We start from the raw sequence: 17,252 nt of genomic DNA, 5'->3' as shown, positions 1-17,252 counted from the left end.
TTTCCACAGCTTTCTTTCCTGTCCACCTCATTTTTCAATTTCCTGTTCCCAACGACTCCTTTAGTCACCTCATCATCCCCCTATAAAAGAAAAGATGGAATTAATTCTGAACTGGAGCTGAGTTTCCCAAGCGTTCATCTCTTACTTTTTTTTTAATACCCAAAGGCCATAATTTGACTCCCAGGCTGGTTTGGGTTGGAAGGGATGTTAGGGATCCTCTCATTCCACCTTCCTCTATCCCAGATAGGGGGAAATCCCATCCAAATCCCATCCAGCCTGGCCTGGAGCATTCCAGGGATGGACATTCCCATGTGAGGACACAGAGCATCCCTCATCCTGCCCTTCCTGAGCCTCCCACGTGTGCCGGCAGTGCAGAACCAGAGCCAAGTTCCCCATTTGGGAAATAAAACTGCAGCCAGGGCTCTGTGCTGCTCCCAGGGCTCCCACAAAGCATCCCCAGTGAGACCAGGGAGGTTCCTGCTCTGCCGTCCTGCTCCTGCTCCAGGTACCATGCCAAACCCTTTGCCTGTGGGTTCTTCCTGCTCTCCCATCCTGCTCCAGCTTCCATGCCAAAACTTCTTCCTTTTGGTTTTTCCCCTGCCCCAGACCTTCTCTGACCCATCTGCTTCGTGCTCCCTGTTTGACTGGAGTTGATTTAGTGGAGCTAATGGAGTCACTTCTGCTCAGCCCAGCGATGATTTCGCATCCTTCAGCTCCCTGCTTAATTTGCTGGGAAAATCTCTGATTCTGAAGCCCATTTCCAGCATTCCCCTGCTTCCCACGGTGCCAGGACCACGCTTGGGGCTCTCTGGGCTGGACCTGGGTTTCCCCACATCCCTGCTCTCCTCGGGCTGTGCTTGCTTTGCTCTGAAGGAGCTCAGCTGCAGTTTGGGCTGCAGTCCCTGCCTCCAGCTGCACCAGGCTGTGTCCCTGCCCTCCCTGGACAGGAAAGCAGCAGCCCTCAGGAAAGAGTTAATCCCAGGCAGCCTTTGGGATCCTTTGCTGGGGAGAGGGCTGATCTTTTGTTTGTTTTGAAGCTGCTGGCAGGAAAGCGGGGAGGAGAAAATTACCTAAGTGATAGCGAGGTTGCCACGAACTGTATAAAAACTGGGAAATCAAAGCCCAGAAACTCCACCTCGCCGTCCCGGAGCACAGGCACAACCCCTGAAGAGAAACCCACCCCAGCAGCTTCGAGTGATCTCAAAGGCTTGAACTCCAACCAAGCCGCATGAGCTCAGAGCTGCTGCGGGACTGAGCAGCCCAGGAGCTGCCCCGGAGCAGGGAAAGGCTTTGGGAATCCCACGGCCATGGAGTGGGGGCAGCTGCTCTGCATCTTCTGCCTGCTGGAGCTGGCTGGTGAGTACTGATGGCCCCGAGGCCGGGTGGCAGCAGGGACAGGGCGTGGGGCAGCTCCTGAAGATGCTCCTCCAGGAGTTTGGGGTTGATTTCCACCCCAAAACCTCAGAAAGGGACAGGAATGGGGATGGGACTGCCCAACAAACTCCTGGGAGCAGCAGATGGGGGGAAGGTGCTTCTCCACGAGTTTGGGGTTCAGCTCTACCCCAAAACCTCAGAAATGGACAGGAATGGGGGTAAAGCCCCCCACAAACTCCTGGGAGCAGCAGACAGGGGGAAGATGCTCCTCCAGGAGTCTGGGGTTAATTTCCACCCCAAAAACACAGAAAGGGACAGGAATGGGGGTAAAGCCCCCCACAAACTCCTGGGAGCAGCAGACAGGGGGAAGATGCTCCTCCAGGAGTCTGGGGTTAATTTCCACCCCAAAAACACAGAAAGGGACAGGAATGGGGGTAAAGCCCCCCACAAACTTCTGGGAGCAGCAGCTTGGGAGGAAGATGCTCCTCCAGGAGTTTGGGGTTAATTTCCACCCCAAAAACACAGAAAGGGGACAGGAATGGGGATAAAGCTCCCCACAAACTCCTGCGAGCGGCAGACGGGGGGAAGATGCTTCTCCAGGAGTTTGGGATGGGGATAAAACTGCCCAACAAACTCCTGGGAGCAGCAGATGGGGGGAAGATGCTTCTCCACGAGTTTGGGGTTCAGTTCCACCCCAAAACCTCAGAAAGGGACAGGAATGGGGGTAAAGCCCCCCACAAACTCCTGGGTAACACGAGGAGGCGTCCCTGCACACAGGCAGAGTGCAGCCACAGTTCAAGCTGTCTCTCAGCCTGCTCTGGTGTAAATGAGCCACGCTTTTGTTTTGTGGTTGGAACTAAACATTTGCTGAAAATCAAATGAGCCTCCATAAATATTAAAATCTCCTATTGCAGCTCTTCAAATATTCATCGTGCGAAGCGATGAATAGCAGCGCCGAGATTTTCTCTAGGTGCTACTTTTTAAAGGGTTGTGTTTTAGGGAAATATTATCATTTTTGTCCCAAACCCAACAGCCATGAGGTAATAAAAAAGGACTAAAAAAGTGAAGCAGCGCTCTGTGTGTTGCCTGGTGTGCTGGGACAGCAGCCAGGAGCCTGCGGGTGTCTCCTCAAATGTGATTTTTTTCTTGCTCACACGAATGGGAGCGAGGAGATCTATTGCAGGAATTCACTGGGTTTTGTTCTCCTCTTTCACAGAGCTCCTTTCATGCTCCCCTGGCTGCCCAGGTAAATTGCTCACCTGAGCCGCTGGCTGACCCTCCGGTCTGTGTTAATTTGAAAGGAATTGAATAAAAAACCCAATTTTATGTGAGAAAAATGACATTCAGGGCTGTGTGGTTGGGCTGAGGCGAGCGAGGGTGTGAGACAAAGGTGTGAGGCAAAGCTCGGGCTTCAAACCCCCAGTTCCAAACCTTGAGCACAAAACAAAAGTGATGGAAAAGGGATAAAAAGCTCAGATTTTGGAAGGATAAAGCTTGTGGGCTGCAGAGGCTTTAATGCTTTGTGCAAAATGCGCCTGCCCGTCACTCCTGCAGGATATTCCTGCCTGCAAGGTGGAGGAGTTTGGCTTCTCCTCGGTGTAACTGCTGGGAAAAATCCTCCCTGGGGCTCTGCTGGTTCCTGAGCCCGTGGGGAGTCCCAGAGGATCCATCCAAGGCTCCATTTGAGCAGCTGCCCTGGAAATCCCAGCTCTGCTTTGGGCTGGGGCTGCTCCTGGCAGCGCTGCTGAGGGTGGAGCAGCTGCCAGGGCTCCTCCAGCTAAAGGAACGTGTTTTACAGGGAAAATCCCACACCGGGACAGGGCAGGAGCCTGCAGGTGTGCTGTGGGGCTGTGCTGTGGGCAGGATGCAGTTTGGGCTCTGGGATGCTGCGCCAGGATCCAGCCCGGTCCAACTCCACGGGGAAAATCCCCTGGGAAAGCCCAAATCCCTGGAACTGCTCCCTCTGCCTGGTTCCGTGGGGTTCCTCCCCAGTTCCAAGGAAGGGTTTGCAGCCACCCCTGCTCTGCAGAGTGCTCTGCAGCTCCCAGCCCCTCCCAAGCCCCCGGGAGGATGCTGTGAGCAGCCTGTGCTGGAGAGCTGGGGATGGATGAAGCACATGGAGAGCTGTCCTGTGCTCGTCTCACAGTGAGCGCGGAACTGGGAGGCTCAGCTGTATTTGTACCCAATAAAAACACTTTACTCTTTCACTTAACCTTTCATCTTTCTTCTTTATATGTTTTTCATTCCTCTCTGCCAACCTTAACTTTTAGAAAAGTCTCTTCCCTCGCCATTTTCACACGTCCTTTCCTTCCTCCACTCCTTCTGCAACACTTACAAAAGTCCTGAACATCAGGAAAGGAAAAAGAGACTTTAAAGCTTCCAGCTGCTCGAGTTCAACATCCTTTGGAGGCTGCTGCTCCAGCCAGGAGCAATCCCAGCCCCGGGAAGGTGCTGGGCTGCCCCAGAGGCCCCGGCCCCAAGGCAAGGCTGCAGCAGCAGCTGGGCTGTGCTGGGGCAGCTCGGGGGGCTCCCCCGGCCCCCGGCCCCGGCCCCACACCCACATCCTGTCTGGGCCAAGGAAAAGGGGGAGGGGAGGCGTTTTTATCAGATATTTCCAGAGGGAAGAGGGCTCCACCCGCTTGAATTCCTGCCACATGGCTGGGAGCTGCAGAGGCATGAGTAATGCCGGCTGGAGGGCTTGGAGGGGCTGCTGGGGGGAGCCGGGGCTGGCTGCGGCGCCAGGGCTCTGCATCCCAGCCCAGAGCTGCCTTCCTGCATCCCTCGGTCATTTACCCTCCTGTCCTGCATCCCTCAGTCCATCTACCGTCCTCTCCTGCATCCCTCAGTCCATTTACCCTCCTCTCCTGCATCCCACAGTCCATCTACCCTCCTCTCCTGCATCCCTCAGTCCATTTACCCTCCTCTCCTGCATCCCTCAGTCCATTTGCCCTCCTCTCCTGCATCCCCCAGCTTCAGAGCTCCTTCTCTGCATCCCAGCCCAGAGCTGGGGAACAAACTCTGTTTATTGCAATAATCTCTGTTAAAGGCAGAGCTGGGGAACAAACCCTGTTTATTGCAATAATCTCTGTTAAAGGCAGAGCTGGGGAACAAACTCTGTTTATTGCAATAATCTCTGTTAAAGGCAGAGCTGGGGAACAAACCCTGTTTATTGCAATAATCTCTGTTAAAGGCAGAGCTAGGGAACAAACTCTGTTTATTGCAATAATCTCTGTTAAAGGCAGAGCTGGGGAACAAACTCTGTTTATTGCAATAATCTTTGTTAAAGGCAGAGCTGAGGAGCTGCCCTGGTGCCCAAGGAGCCCAAGTCTGAGCAGAGGCTTTGCCAGAGGTGAACCAGGGGATCTGAGGCAGGATCAGATCTCAGGTCTTGCCCAGAGGTGCCCAGTGGGATTCAGCTCCCTCAGTCCTGTTTGCTGTGGGTCAGGACTGGGACGCAGTGATGGAAACTTCCCTCCCCTTTCCTGAACCTTTGCCACTGCAGAGCTTTTCTGTGGCCCTGGCTGAGCGCTCAGGGATGAGTCTTGGAGCAAGTTTAACATTTATATTGTTGCCTTTTCTTTATTCAATCCAAGATCCTTCCTAAGCCTCGTTACTAAAATATCCTTAAAAAATCATTTTCTTTTTAAACCCTGGGTGGGTGAACACAATGGGTGCTGGGAAGTGCAATTTTCTTTCCCATTTCTGCATGGTTTTGCTCCTGCACGTGCTTGCATTGCCAGGTGAAGATTTCTCCCAGGTTAATAAATAGCTTGGCTTAAACTTTAAACCCTCAATCCTAACAAACTGACAAAGTTTAATAAAGTCATTAAAAATGCATGCTGCAATAAATAACCCTCTTCAGCTGAGCACCACGTGGATTATCCAGCCCACATCTGCATCATTATTTATCTCATGAGCCCAAAGATTTCATAAAATCCCCTGATCCATGTTTTGTGCAAAAGCTCCTGCACACGCTCCAAGAAAGCAAGAAAAAGAAATCCAAAGTGACAGCTCCTCTGCCAAACTACACTGAGCAGCAGCCAGGCCTCCAGTCCAATATTCAGTGTGGAAAGGGCTTTGATGAGGAGTACCTGGGGCGCTCTGCAAACATCTGGAGGAGTTCAGAGGTGCTTGGGTGGCTCTGGCACTCGGGGAGGTCACGGCAGGGCTGCATTGTTCTGGGGATGTGAGAATTCAAGTTGTGCCCAAAGCCTGGCTCTGCCCAAAGCCTGGCCCTGCCCAAAGCCTGGCCCTGCCCAAAGCCTGGCTCTGCCCAAAGCCTGGTTCTGCCCAAAGCCTGGCTCTCCCCAAAGCCTGCCCAAAGCCTGGCCCTGCCCAAAGCCTGGCTCTCCCGAAAGCCTGGCCCTGCCCAAAGCCTGGCCCTGCCCAAAGCCTGGCTCTCCCCAAAGCCTGGCTCTCCCCAAAGCCTGGCCCTGCCCAAAGCCTGGCTCTGCCCAAAGCCTGGCTCTGCCCAAAGCCTGGCCCTGCCCAAAGCCTGCCCAAAGCCTGGCCCTGCCCAAAGCCTGGCTCTGCCCAAAGCCTGGCTCTGCCCAAAGCCTGGCCCTGCCCAAAGCCTGCCCAAAGCCTGGCCCTGCCCAAAGCCTGCCCAAAGCCTGGCCCTGCCCAAAGCCTGGCTCTGCCCAAAGCCTGGCTCTGCCCAAAGCCTGGCCCTGCCTCTGGGCTGCTCCCTGCTCTGGGCACCAGTCCTGCCTCCTGCTTTTCATTTGCTAAAAGTCAGCAGGAAAACTCAGTGACTTCAGCAGCTGGAACTGAGCTGCCTTGGAGAAGGAGCAACTTCTCCCCCTGAGCTAAAGCTGTGCCAGAACCCAAAGTGCAGCTCCAGACACCTGCACTGAGCCTCAGCAGGGCCCCCCGAGCAGCTGCAGCCCAGGAGGGGTGGGAGGGATGGGATGGGATTGATCAGGATGGATCAGGATGGGATGAATGGGATGGGTCAGGATGGGGTGGATAGGATGGATAGGATAGGAAGGGTAAATGGATCAGAATGGGATGAATCAGGATGGGATGGATAGGATGGATCAGGATGGATCAGGATGGATGGGATGGATCAGGATGGATGAGATGGATGGGATGGATGAGATGGATGGGATGGATAGGATAGGATGAATAGAATGGGATGGACAGGAAGGATAGAAAGGATAGATCAGGATGGGATAGATCAGGGTGGGCAGCAGCAGTGTGGGCAGCCCCACAGGACCAATCTGAGCCCCACATTTCCCCAGCCTCCCCCAGCAGGACCAGCAGCTCTGCCTCTGCCACCCACAGCAAAACCAACCCCAGAGCCCTCAGGCTTTGCCCTTCCCAAAACCAACCCCAGAGCCCTCAGGCTTTGCCCTTCCCAAGCCCTCCAGGCTCTGTGGAGCTGACCCAGCCAAGAGCAGCTCCTGCCAGGCCCATGCCCAGCTCCCAGAGCTGTTCCATGGCAGCAGATCCTGCCCAGGACCTGCCAGAGCTGCTCCATCTCTCAGGGTGGTTTGGGAGGATGAAGTAACTCTTCTCGGAGCTGGGGCTCCCCTGGGCACAGCTGCAAATGAAACAACACATTCTGTATGACTTTCTCTTTAGTGCCTGGATAAGAATCTTAAACAGCAGGAGCCCTGGGGTAGAGACTGGAGCTGTTTGCTAAAGTGGGAATAGATCCTAGGGAGAGAAGCTGAGAAATGCATTTTCATTGACTCACACAGCTCATTGCAGGAGGAAAAGCTGGAAGTGTCATCTCTGTGAGGCAGCAGGAAGCAATATATAAACTTTAGGTTAGAACAGCAAGCCACCCTCCAAACATTCTGCTTTACCTCCAAAGATGTTTTCGCTCATGAGTCAGGGCTGATCCCAAGCCAGTGGGAATGTTTCTATTTACTTTGAGATTGTGCCTGCAACTGTAAATCCAACTTATCTATCCCGAGGCACACCAGTGATCTCTTCCAAGGCTTGGTTCTCCCCTCCCAGGATTACAAACCCAAACTGCTCTGAAATCCAGAGCTTTGTGCAGCGCTTTGTGCATCCAGCAGCGAGCTGGGGCTGGGCTGGGGTGAGCATAGAGCCTCTCCTCCTCCTCCTCCTCCTCCTCCTCCTCCTCCTCCTCCTCCTCTGGAAGGCCTGGAGCCCCTCAGGGCTGCACCAGACTCTGCTGCTCGTGAATGAAAAGTTTCACCCCTGAGCCTCTCTGCGAAAAACGCCAATCGCATGTTTTTAAAGTTTTAAAAGTTTGATAGTAGTAAAATGGCTATAAAAATAGTAATACAACTAGAGGAATAATAATTTGGACAATTTGAATTAGGACAATATGAGACAATAAAGACAAAGAGTTATGGACAGGCTGGGTACCTTTTTCTGGGCAACACGAGCCTGAAAAAGGACACAATTAACAAAGGATTAACCCTTAAAATCAACAGCCTGTTGCATATTCATACACTTCATACATGGGGCATAAATTCCATTCAAACACAGGGTTCTGTCTGGGCAGTGTCAGCTTTTTCCTCCAAATCCTAACTTCGAGGCGGGAAGAAATTCATTTATTCTGATAATGGGGCAAAAAATTCTCTTTCTCTGAAAGATTCAGGTGTCCTGCGGCTGCTATCTCGCTGCGAGTCCTTCCTTTTAAAGAAAGTATCCTGCATATCATCGTTTCTATTTTAACAATTTTTATAACCTAAAACTGTATTTAACACACTACTTAAGAGAACTAACACACCATCAACACTAATTTTAATTAACTAATTCTGCGTTAGTTAACACAGAATTAACACAACACATATAATATTCATTTGAATTTTTGCCAAAAGCCAACCATAAGATACATGCATTTTCCGCGCTCTCCAAGGCGTGCCCCGGGGGTTTCTTTGGGAGGGCAGCTGCACCTTTCCTGCTCCTGAGAGCCCCTCTCCCCACAGGCTGCGCTGCCGGGAGCACCACGGCCACCCCCAGCCCCACGGGAGGGGACAGCAGCCGGGGGACAGCGGGGGACAGCGCTGCCACCACGGCCACGGGGGACAGCAGCAGCGCCAAGCCAGCCTCTGGTAACCCCTGCCCGGGCTCCCTCTGTCACCCCTGGGAGCCCCTGTGCCAATAATCGGGTTTGTAGGGTGCTGGCTAAGGCACGGTTTGTGCTCTCAGCAAAAGAGCCTGAGCGTGGCCACGAGGTTTAATTCCACCCAAAAAACCCCACCTGGGGTCACCCAGCCCAGGCGCCTCAGCCCCATCCCGGTCAGAACCAAGAGCTCAGGGATGTTCATCTCTCCACACGTGTTGGGGGAGCCACCTGCGGGAGCGCCTTTGGGAGGAGAGGATGAGGGGGAATGGCTTTAAGCTGGAGGGGGGAGGTTTAAATCAGATTTTGGGCAGGAATTGTTCCCCGGCAGGGTGGGCAGGGGCTGGGATGGAATTCCCAGAGCAGCTGGGGCTGCCCCTGGAGCCCTGCGATGTCCCAGGCCAGGCTGGATGGGGCTGGGAGCACCTGGGACAGGGGAGGGTGTCCCTGGAATGGCTGGGGGGACGCTGGGTGGGCTTTGAGGTCCCTCCAGCCCAAACCAGTCTGGGGTTCCAGGATGGGAGCCCCAGCTCAGGCTCTGGAGGGATGGGAGGGTGCAGGGAGCCTTTCCCTGGTGCGGTTTGGGATCAGAGCCTGCTCCGGCAGCCTCAGGGCCAGGGAGGAGCTGGGGGTGATGCTGGGGGTGGCCAGTGTCACCCAGAAATGACCCCACTGTCCCCCAGCTGTGGGTGTGTGTAATTCGGCAGAATTAGGCAGAATTAGCAGAACCGGGGCTAATGAGCTTTCCCTGGAGAGCCAAAGGCTCCTGGAGCTGCCTCTGACAGATCAATATCTGTCACACACTGAGCTCTCAGGGTTCCTCCTGAGCCCTTCTCTCTGCATTTCCTCCAATCTGCAGCCACCGCCACCTCCGGGGCCACCACGGCGTCCTCAGAGCTCCTTGGCCAGCTGAACAGCAGCCCCCAGCCCAGCCTGGCCCCCACATCCCTGCCAGGCTCCTCCCTGGGCCCCCAGGGCAGCCCGGGGCTCCCCACGAGCCAGAGCCCCCCGACCCAGCCCGGGGACAGGGCAGAGACCTCGGGCACCCCCAGCCCTGCGGGCACCTCGGAGCACCCCGATGTCCCTGGTGCCACCACAGCCCTGCCCATGGCCAGCAGCAGCCCCCAGGTGAGGAGGGGGTACATGGGGAGGCTGGGCTGGGGCTGGCACCCCAGCAGGGCTATGACAGACACCTCAGCATGGCATTGACACCCCAGCATGGCCCTGACATCCAGCAGGGCTCTGACAGGCACCCCAGCATGGCATTGACACCCAGCATGGCCCTGACACCCCAGCATGGCATTGACACCCCAGCATGGCATTGACACCCCAGCAGGGCTCTGACAGACACCCCAGCATGGCATTGACACCCAGCATGGCCCTGACACCCCAGCATGGCATTGACACCCCAGCATGGCATTGACACCCCAGCATGGCCCTGACAGACACCCCAGCATGGCATTGACACCCCAGCATGGCATTGACACCCAGCATGGCATTGACACCCCAGCATGGCCCTGACACCCAGCATGGCATTGACACCCCAGCATGGCCCTGACACCCCAGCAGGGCTCTGACAGACACCCCAGCATGGCATTGACACCCCAGCATGGCCCTGACACCCCAGCATGGCATTGACATCCAGCAGGGCTCTGACAGGCACCCCAGCATGGCATTGACACCCAGCATGGCATTGACACCCCAACATGGCTCTGACACCCCAGCACAGCCCTGACACCCCAGCAGGGCCCTGACACCCCAACATGGCCCTGACACCCCAGCATGGCCCTGACAGACACCCCAACATGGCTCTGACACCCCAGCACAGCCCTGACACCCCAGCAGGGCCCTGACACCCCAACATGGCTCTGACACCCCTGTGCTCTCCCCCCAGCCTGCCATCAGCTGCCACAGTGCCAGGGATGCGGGTGACACCGCCGGGGCCATCTGCCTGCAGCTCAACGAGTCCAGCACCTGCGTGAGTGTCCCTGCAGCCCTGGGGTCACCCAGACCCTCCTGGGGGCTCTTTGGGGTGGGGGGCTCCAGCAGTCACCCCTGGGGGGGTCCCAGAGGGATCCCAAAGGGTTCCGGGGGAAACGCGCCCTCCCAGCTGCACAAATTCTCCTTTTCCCTTTGAGCTCAGGGCTCAGCTCGGCTTCTAAAGCGTCTCCCACCGTGTCCGACAGGAAGCTGCCTTTGTTCTTCTCCTTCCTCTTCCCTGCTGGAAACAAAAGTGCCTTTTTTTGTCTTGCCAAGTGCCCTAGGAAAGAAAACAGGGCATTGCAAGGAGCTGCTCGGTGTCACCAGCAGCTCCCGAGGGGACTCCAGGCTCTCTGTGACCATCCTTGGCCTTGAGCACCGAAAATGGGGAATTTGTGACAGAACAGGGGGGTTTAAGCTGGAGGAGGGAGGTTTAAATCACCCACCGGGGTGGGGGGAAAAACCTCTCCCACTGGATATTCATTGGTGCAAAGAAATTAACGTCAATATGATTGGCAAAAGTTTTACAGAAATTTAATGAGGCACATACACACATCTACTTATGCACAGAGTCAGCTTACAAAGATTTTCATGTGTCTTTTCTGACCTGCTCCCATGCTGACGGCCTTGTCTTCTTCCTTGCTACGGATACACTGGAAAATCATCAGTTGTTATTTATTTTATTAAGTCAGCTTTGCTGCAGGCCGGCTGTGCAGCCCCTCCATAGCAGGGCTGTCCCCTCAGCAGAGCCCTCCCCAGCCCCGGGTGGGACCAGGCAGCTCCTGGAGATTTATTAAAAATATGGATATTGATCTAGTACTGATATTCAACTGTGATGGACAAAAACTCTCTGACAGTTTAGAGCTGGAAAGTGGATGTTTATTGTGGGATAGCTCCCAAATACACACTGCAATTTACAGATGATTACAGAGTCCTTTTATCTCTACAAGTATTGAATACCCAAAACACAAATGCATATTCATAACTTTGGTACATCCCATTCCCCACTTCCTATGGTAATTAGTTCAAGAGCTATTAAGCATGAGCAGTTTGTTCCTTGAAATGGGTCAGTGGTCCCTTGCATGGGGAGGGGTCCCAAAATGAGGAAGTAAATGAAATCTGCCTCGTTCTGGCCTTTATATAACAAATGAACCCATTGGTAAACTCCCATTCCTCGTCTTCAATTGGTTTCAGAACAGAGGAGTCCAACAATTGTCTTATGTTCCTAAAAACAATTGTCCCATGTTCCTAAAAACAATTGTCTTATGTTCCCAAAAGCTATTTATCAATTTCTATATTCTTCATTATAAACCCAGCTAAGCAAACATTGTGCTGACAAGCAATCAATTATTAGTTAACCACTAACTCTTAACTTCATCAAGGCCTACCCATTTATTTTAATTCACTCCAATAAAGCTTATCTCTAACTAAAATCTCCGCTCCTCTAAATCTCTAAATTCCTTAAAGTTTCTGTCTCGCTGGCAGGACCTGGAGCCAGAGCAGAGCAGTCCTGGCAGGACCTGTGTCCCTCTCTCCCCCTGGCCTTTCCCGAGGCAAATGAGCAATCAGCTGGCACCGGGAGCTGCTAATTGCAGAGGGAAACTCTGACACTCCGATGAGTTCTTTCCACAGCTCAGAAAGGAAAATACACACTTGGGTCTCTTGTTCCATCTTGGCCTTCCTCCCCCCCCCCCCCAGCCAAGCTCTATAGAAACAGCTGAAAGTGATTTGTTTGTTGTTCTCCCGTGGAGGAGTTTCTGGATTCTGGCACTTCCAGAGGATGGAGGGACCTGGGGATGGCTCTGGGCACAGAGGAGGGCACAGAGCAGGACAGAGCAGGACAGGACAGGGGGATTCTCCCTTCCACAGCCCCAGGGTGGGACCAGCCCAGCATGAACAGATTTAATGTGTGTAAGGGCTCAGCGGAGCTGTCTCTGGCTCTGGGGTGGGCACAGGGGGGCTGAGCAGGGTTTGGCAAAGCTGGGCTCTGCCTGTGAGCCTGGCTGTGCCTGAGAATATCCCCAAGGGGAAATCTCATCCTGTCTGATGCAGAAACCAGCCCACAAAGGCTGCAGATCCTCACTCCTCTTCCTCTCCCCGCCCCCAGAGTCAGTGCAGCTCTAAAATGTGAGAAATGTGGTTTTTTACCTAGCCTTTGATCAGCAACCTAGCAAAAACATTGAAGACATTTCCTAAACAGGAAGGCTCAATGCTTCTTTGTTATTTCCCTCCTTTCCCAGCCCCTGCCTGGGACTCTGAAACAATAGAGCTCTTCAGTTGTTCCAGCCCAAAAACTGGGGAGACTTGCCATGCGATTCAGAGCCTAAATTTAGCTTTGTTTAAATGCCATTTTCAGGAGTTGCTAACAATACCTGCATTTAATTTATTCTCATTAAGTTAAGACATGAGAAATGAGCACCTCCACCTCCAAGGTGTTGGGCAGGGGAGGGTCTGACACCCAGCTCAGCTTTGTGGGACACCAAAATCCAAATGGGAAAGCACAACACCTCCACCAGCATGGCCGAGGCAGAGAATTGCTCAGTTTGCTTGGACTAATGGCTGCTCTCTCCGAAATTTTGGCAGGAACACTTTGTGGAGAGGAAGGGGTCAGATTTATGGCAAGCAGTGTGTGAAAACAGAACCCACAGCGTGGAGTCCCCCTGTGAGATCAAACTCACCCCATCCAGCCTGGACAGGGACTGCTTGCTCCTCATCCTCAAAGGGGAGAAAGGTCAGTGAGGGCATTCCTTGGCTCAGATCATGGTGTGGGCAGTGGGACAGGGCTCCTTCCCTGTGGGGCAGGGCTGTGAGGCAGATCCTGGGAGGAGAAACCTCTCTGCAATTCTGCTCCTTCTGCTGGGCTCCTGCTGCACCCCTGGGGCTGTGGAACTGCCTCAGGAGCATCCCCTGTGCTCAGCCAGGCTCCTTGGTGTGCCCTGAGCTGCAGAGGGGGTGATTCATGGCTGGAGTGTGTGTGTGTGTGTGCGTAAGGTCATGAACATTCAATGTGTGTGACATGTGTGATGGATATATTTAATGTGTGTAACATGTGTGTGATGAACATATTTAATGTGTGTGACATGTGTGATGGATATATTTAATGTGTGTAACATGTGTGTGATGAACATATTTAATGTATGTGACATGTGTGATGGATATATTTAATGTGTGTAACATGTGTGTGATGAACATATTTAATGTGTGTGACATGTGTGATGGATATATTTAATGTGTGTAACATGTGTGTGATGGACATATTTAACGTGTGTGACATGTGTGATGGATATATTTAATGTGTGTAACATGTGGGATGTGCTCTCCTGTTTTGAACCTTGCAGACCCTGACAAACTCCTGAACACGCTCCAGAAGTCCCACAGGGAAAAGGTAAAATCCCTTAAGCAAATTTGGCTGCAGAATGTGCCTGGCCAGGGCGCTGAGAGCTGTGGCTGCTCAGCTGAGGCTGGGGACGGGCTGAGACTGGGACCTGCCTCCAGTCTGGGGGTGCCTGAGGAGTGCAGGGACCCCTGAAGTGCCCAAGGCAGGGCAGGGTTGGAGCCCTGGGGCAGTGGAAGGTGTCCCTGCCATGGCAGGGGTGGCACTGGGTGATTTTAAAGGTCCAAACCAGCCTGGGATTCCGTGATTGGAGCTGACCACTAGGGATGCAGCACAAGAGAAGCAGCACAAGCTGTGCCACGGCTCTGTAAATGCTGAAATGCTTTCCCAGCAGAGTTAGACCCAGCAGTAACTCTCAGGATGCAGTTGGCACTCAGATTCTCCAAAGTCCAGGCTGGCATTAATGAATTCCTCCCCCAGCCCTCCCCTGGGACTGGCACTGGCTGGGGCTGAGCCCCAGGTGTGTCCCAGGGTGGGAACAGCAGAGCTGAGAGAGCTCAGCCAGGTGCTCCAAACCCCAGGTGTGCTCCAGAGGCCAAAGTTCCCTGTGCCACGGGAGACCCAGGACGGAAAGGAGCCTTTGAGGGCTGGGGCAGCAGAGCAGCAGAGCTCACAGAGATCTCAACCAGGTGCTCCAAGCCCCAGCTGTGCTCCAGAGGCCAAATTCCAAAGTTCCCTGTGCCCCAGGAGACCCAGGCTGGAAGGAGCCTGTGAGGGCAGCCAGGGCTGGGGCAGCAATGATCAGAGACATTTCAGCCAGGTGCTCCAAACCCCAGCTGTGCTCCAGAGGCCAAATTCCAAAGTTCCCTGTGCCCCAGGAGACGCCAGGCTGGAAGGAGCCTGTGAGGGCAGCCAGGCCCGGGCCAGCAGGGCTCCCCAAGGAGGTGACAGCAGCATTGTTCGAAGCCTGTGCAGCAGATGCGAGCGTTTCCTGTTTGTCCCACCGGCGGCTCTCTGTGCTGTTGTGTTTTTTCCAGTTGGGAATAGCATCCCTGCAGAAGGAGGGCCCCAGGGGCCGGCGGGACTCGTCGCGGAGGACGCTGATCGCGCTGGTGACCTCGGGGCTGCTGCTGGCGCTGCTGGGGCTGGCCGGGTGTCTCCTGATGCGGCGGCGCAGCTGGAGCCCTGCGGGACAGAGGCTGGTCAGTGCTTACAGGTGGCAGAGCCCCGGCTAGAGGGGAGCCCGGGGGGCAGCACAGGGGGATGCCCACCCCCGGGGCTCTGCACTCACCCCCTGGGTGCCCCCAGCCTGGGCAGGGCAGGGGCATTGCACAGGGACAGGGGGAACCTCTGTCCTCTCCAAAATCAGCTCCTGCAGCAGCAGCAGCGCTGCCCTTTTCCCTCGTATCTAACAGGTCTAACACTTCTTTGTGCTCAGCAGCCAGAGCTCATCCAGCAAGACCCCTCCAGAGCCCCTGAAACCTCACGAGTCTGTCATTAACAGAGACACCCCATTAATTCCCATTCCTGTGTCAGTCCCGTGTCTGTACCCCTGCTGTAATAAAGGAAACTTCTCCCCACCAGCCACGGTAATAAAACATATCAAGAAAGAAAGAGGCAGAAATTTCCTATTTCCATTCTCCCCTCCCCAGGCAGGCTGGCCCTGAGGACTCCTCCCCTCCAGTGATTTTTGGGGACATGACCCTGTGTAAAGTGAACCCAGGCCATGATTTCCCCACCCCTGCCCAGCATGTCCTGGAAGGCCATCGGGGCATTTCCTGCCCAGGGAGGATTTCCCCAGAGCTGGGAAATGCTGTGTCAGGGGCAGGGACACTGCCTGGCATCGCTGGGGCTGGCAGCAGTGGCACTGTGTGCCATGGGAGCCCCGGGCAGTGCCCAGCTCCAGGTGAGGCGTGTCCAGCCCACCCATGGAAAAGAGACTGAGCGGAGTCCAGCCAGGACAGTGCTGGGTGCTGCTGAGGGGATTCCAGCTGGGAATTGCCAATTCCAGGGCTGAACAACATCTGGGGAATCCTTGGAGGCCCTGGCTCCTCCAGGGGCACCTGCTCCTCTCAGCAACAGCAGCGCCCAGCCCTGCAGAGCTGCACACAGCTGGCAGCGAGCTCTGCACTTCAAAGGAAGGGAAGGGAAGGAAAAGAGAAAATTTCCATCATTCCCATTCCATGGTGATTTTTTTCCTTGGCCAAAGCGGCCAGCAGAGGTTCTGTCCCAAGGCAAGGGTGGCTCCAAAACCTGGTTAGGAGAAAACGGCAAAACCTGACAAAAAGCTTCTCTTGCAGGCGCTGCAGGAAAAACCACAGCTCCAAAAACCACAGCTCCAAAAACCGCAGTTCCAAAATCTGCAGTTCCTGGGTGGTTTCCTTGCTCCACGTTGGTTCAGGCCCTCTTCTCCCCTTCTCTGCCCTGTGTCTGTCTGTCCCTCCTGCCTGGCACCGTGGGCAGCCCCAGCCTCCCTGTCCCCGTCTCACCGTGTCCCTCTTGTCCCCAGGCTGAAGACCCCTACGACGCGGAGAACGGCAGCCAGGGGAACACCTTGCTGATGTCGCCCTCGCAGGAGCCGGCGGAGCCGCAGGAGAAGCCGAACCCGCCCAAGGCGAACGGGGGCAGCCCGGAGAAGGGCACGGGCCCCGCGGCCTCGCAGAACGGGCACTCGGGCCGGCAGCACCGCCCCGCCGACACCGAGATGTGACCGCGCCCGGAGCCCGGGGCTCGCAGGAGGGCTCTGCGCACCGCAAACCTCCTGCATCCTCATCATCGTCCCCGTGAAGGACTCCAAAACCAGCCCAAAGCACCCGGAGAGACAGAGCTGCCAGAGAGCGGCTCCTTCTCCTCCTCCTCCTCCTCCCGCTGACCGCACGGGACAGTTTTGTGCAGCTGTTCTCTGCTCTTGTTGTCAGAAGAACACCGGGACAAATGGCAGCGGCCTTTGGCCTCCCCAGCTCTCAGGCAGAGGCAGAGTTTGGCTCCGGGCAGCCCAGGTTTCTGGCAGCAATATGTTAGGGCTGTCCAAAGTAGTTAAATTGGGATTGCAGCGACAAAAGCCTCTCAGGTTTCAGATAGTTTTGGTTAACAGAGTTGTTTATAATCTCATCTTTATGTTTAAGTGCAGGACTTCTTCCTCTTCTGAGACCACCAGGCATTTAACCCCTTCCTGTCTTTAGGGCTCCTCTATTTCCTACCCCAGCAGAATTTGCTGAAGCTGAAGCTGTGCGTAAAACTTCCCACATGGAACTGAAGGCTGAAATGTCAACTTCTTTCTCTTTGAACCCTACCAGGACTGTGTCCCAAAGGTTTTTTAGGGGGGAAAAACCTTCCCCAGCTTCTTCCTGCCAGGGGCTGGGGGCTGTGACAGGCAGAGCCGGCAATGCATCCCTTGGGTGAGATGGAGAACACTGGGCAGGGCTCTGTGGGTGCCTGGGGCAGGAATTGGGGCAGGAGTGAATTCATCCCAACCTTCTCTCAGTGCTGAACACCTGAGGGAAGGGATTTTATCTG

General features: G+C 54.7%; 1 protein-coding gene across 1 annotated transcript; it reads left to right on the top strand.

Annotated features, from left to right (window-relative positions):
- Window positions 1–1,149: 1,149 nt before the first annotated feature.
- CD34 (CD34 molecule) lies at window positions 1,150–16,990 on the top strand. Its single transcript, XM_058039982.1, has 8 exons — window positions 1,150–1,356; window positions 8,286–8,411; window positions 9,282–9,550; window positions 10,317–10,400; window positions 12,986–13,133; window positions 13,741–13,787; window positions 14,774–14,938; window positions 16,246–16,990. The coding sequence occupies exons 1-8, from the start codon at window positions 1,308–1,310 to the stop codon at window positions 16,444–16,446; spliced, it is 1,089 nt and encodes a 362-aa protein (XP_057895965.1). The 5' UTR covers window positions 1,150–1,307; the 3' UTR covers window positions 16,447–16,990.
- Window positions 16,991–17,252: the final 262 nt, after the last annotated feature.

Source organism: Melospiza georgiana, chromosome 23, assembly GCF_028018845.1.
Source record: "Melospiza georgiana isolate bMelGeo1 chromosome 23, bMelGeo1.pri, whole genome shotgun sequence".
Taxonomy (NCBI): domain Eukaryota; kingdom Metazoa; phylum Chordata; class Aves; order Passeriformes; family Passerellidae; genus Melospiza; species Melospiza georgiana.
The sequence above is the reverse complement of the archived record's forward strand: the minus strand, read 5'-3'. Positions and strand labels throughout refer to the sequence as shown.

Bases quoted from the DNA above. Each gene is read 5' to 3' on its own strand.
- CD34 (XM_058039982.1), top strand. From the start codon at position 1,308: ATGGAGTGGGGGCAGCTGCTCTGCATCTTCTGCCTGCTGGAGCTGGCT. The intron at 13,134-13,740 runs GTCAGTGAGGGC...TGAACCTTGCAG, and splicing joins CATCCTCAAAGGGGAGAAAG to ACCCTGACAAACTCCTGAAC. The intron at 14,939-16,245 runs GTCAGTGCTTAC...TCTTGTCCCCAG, and splicing joins GCCCTGCGGGACAGAGGCTG to GCTGAAGACCCCTACGACGC.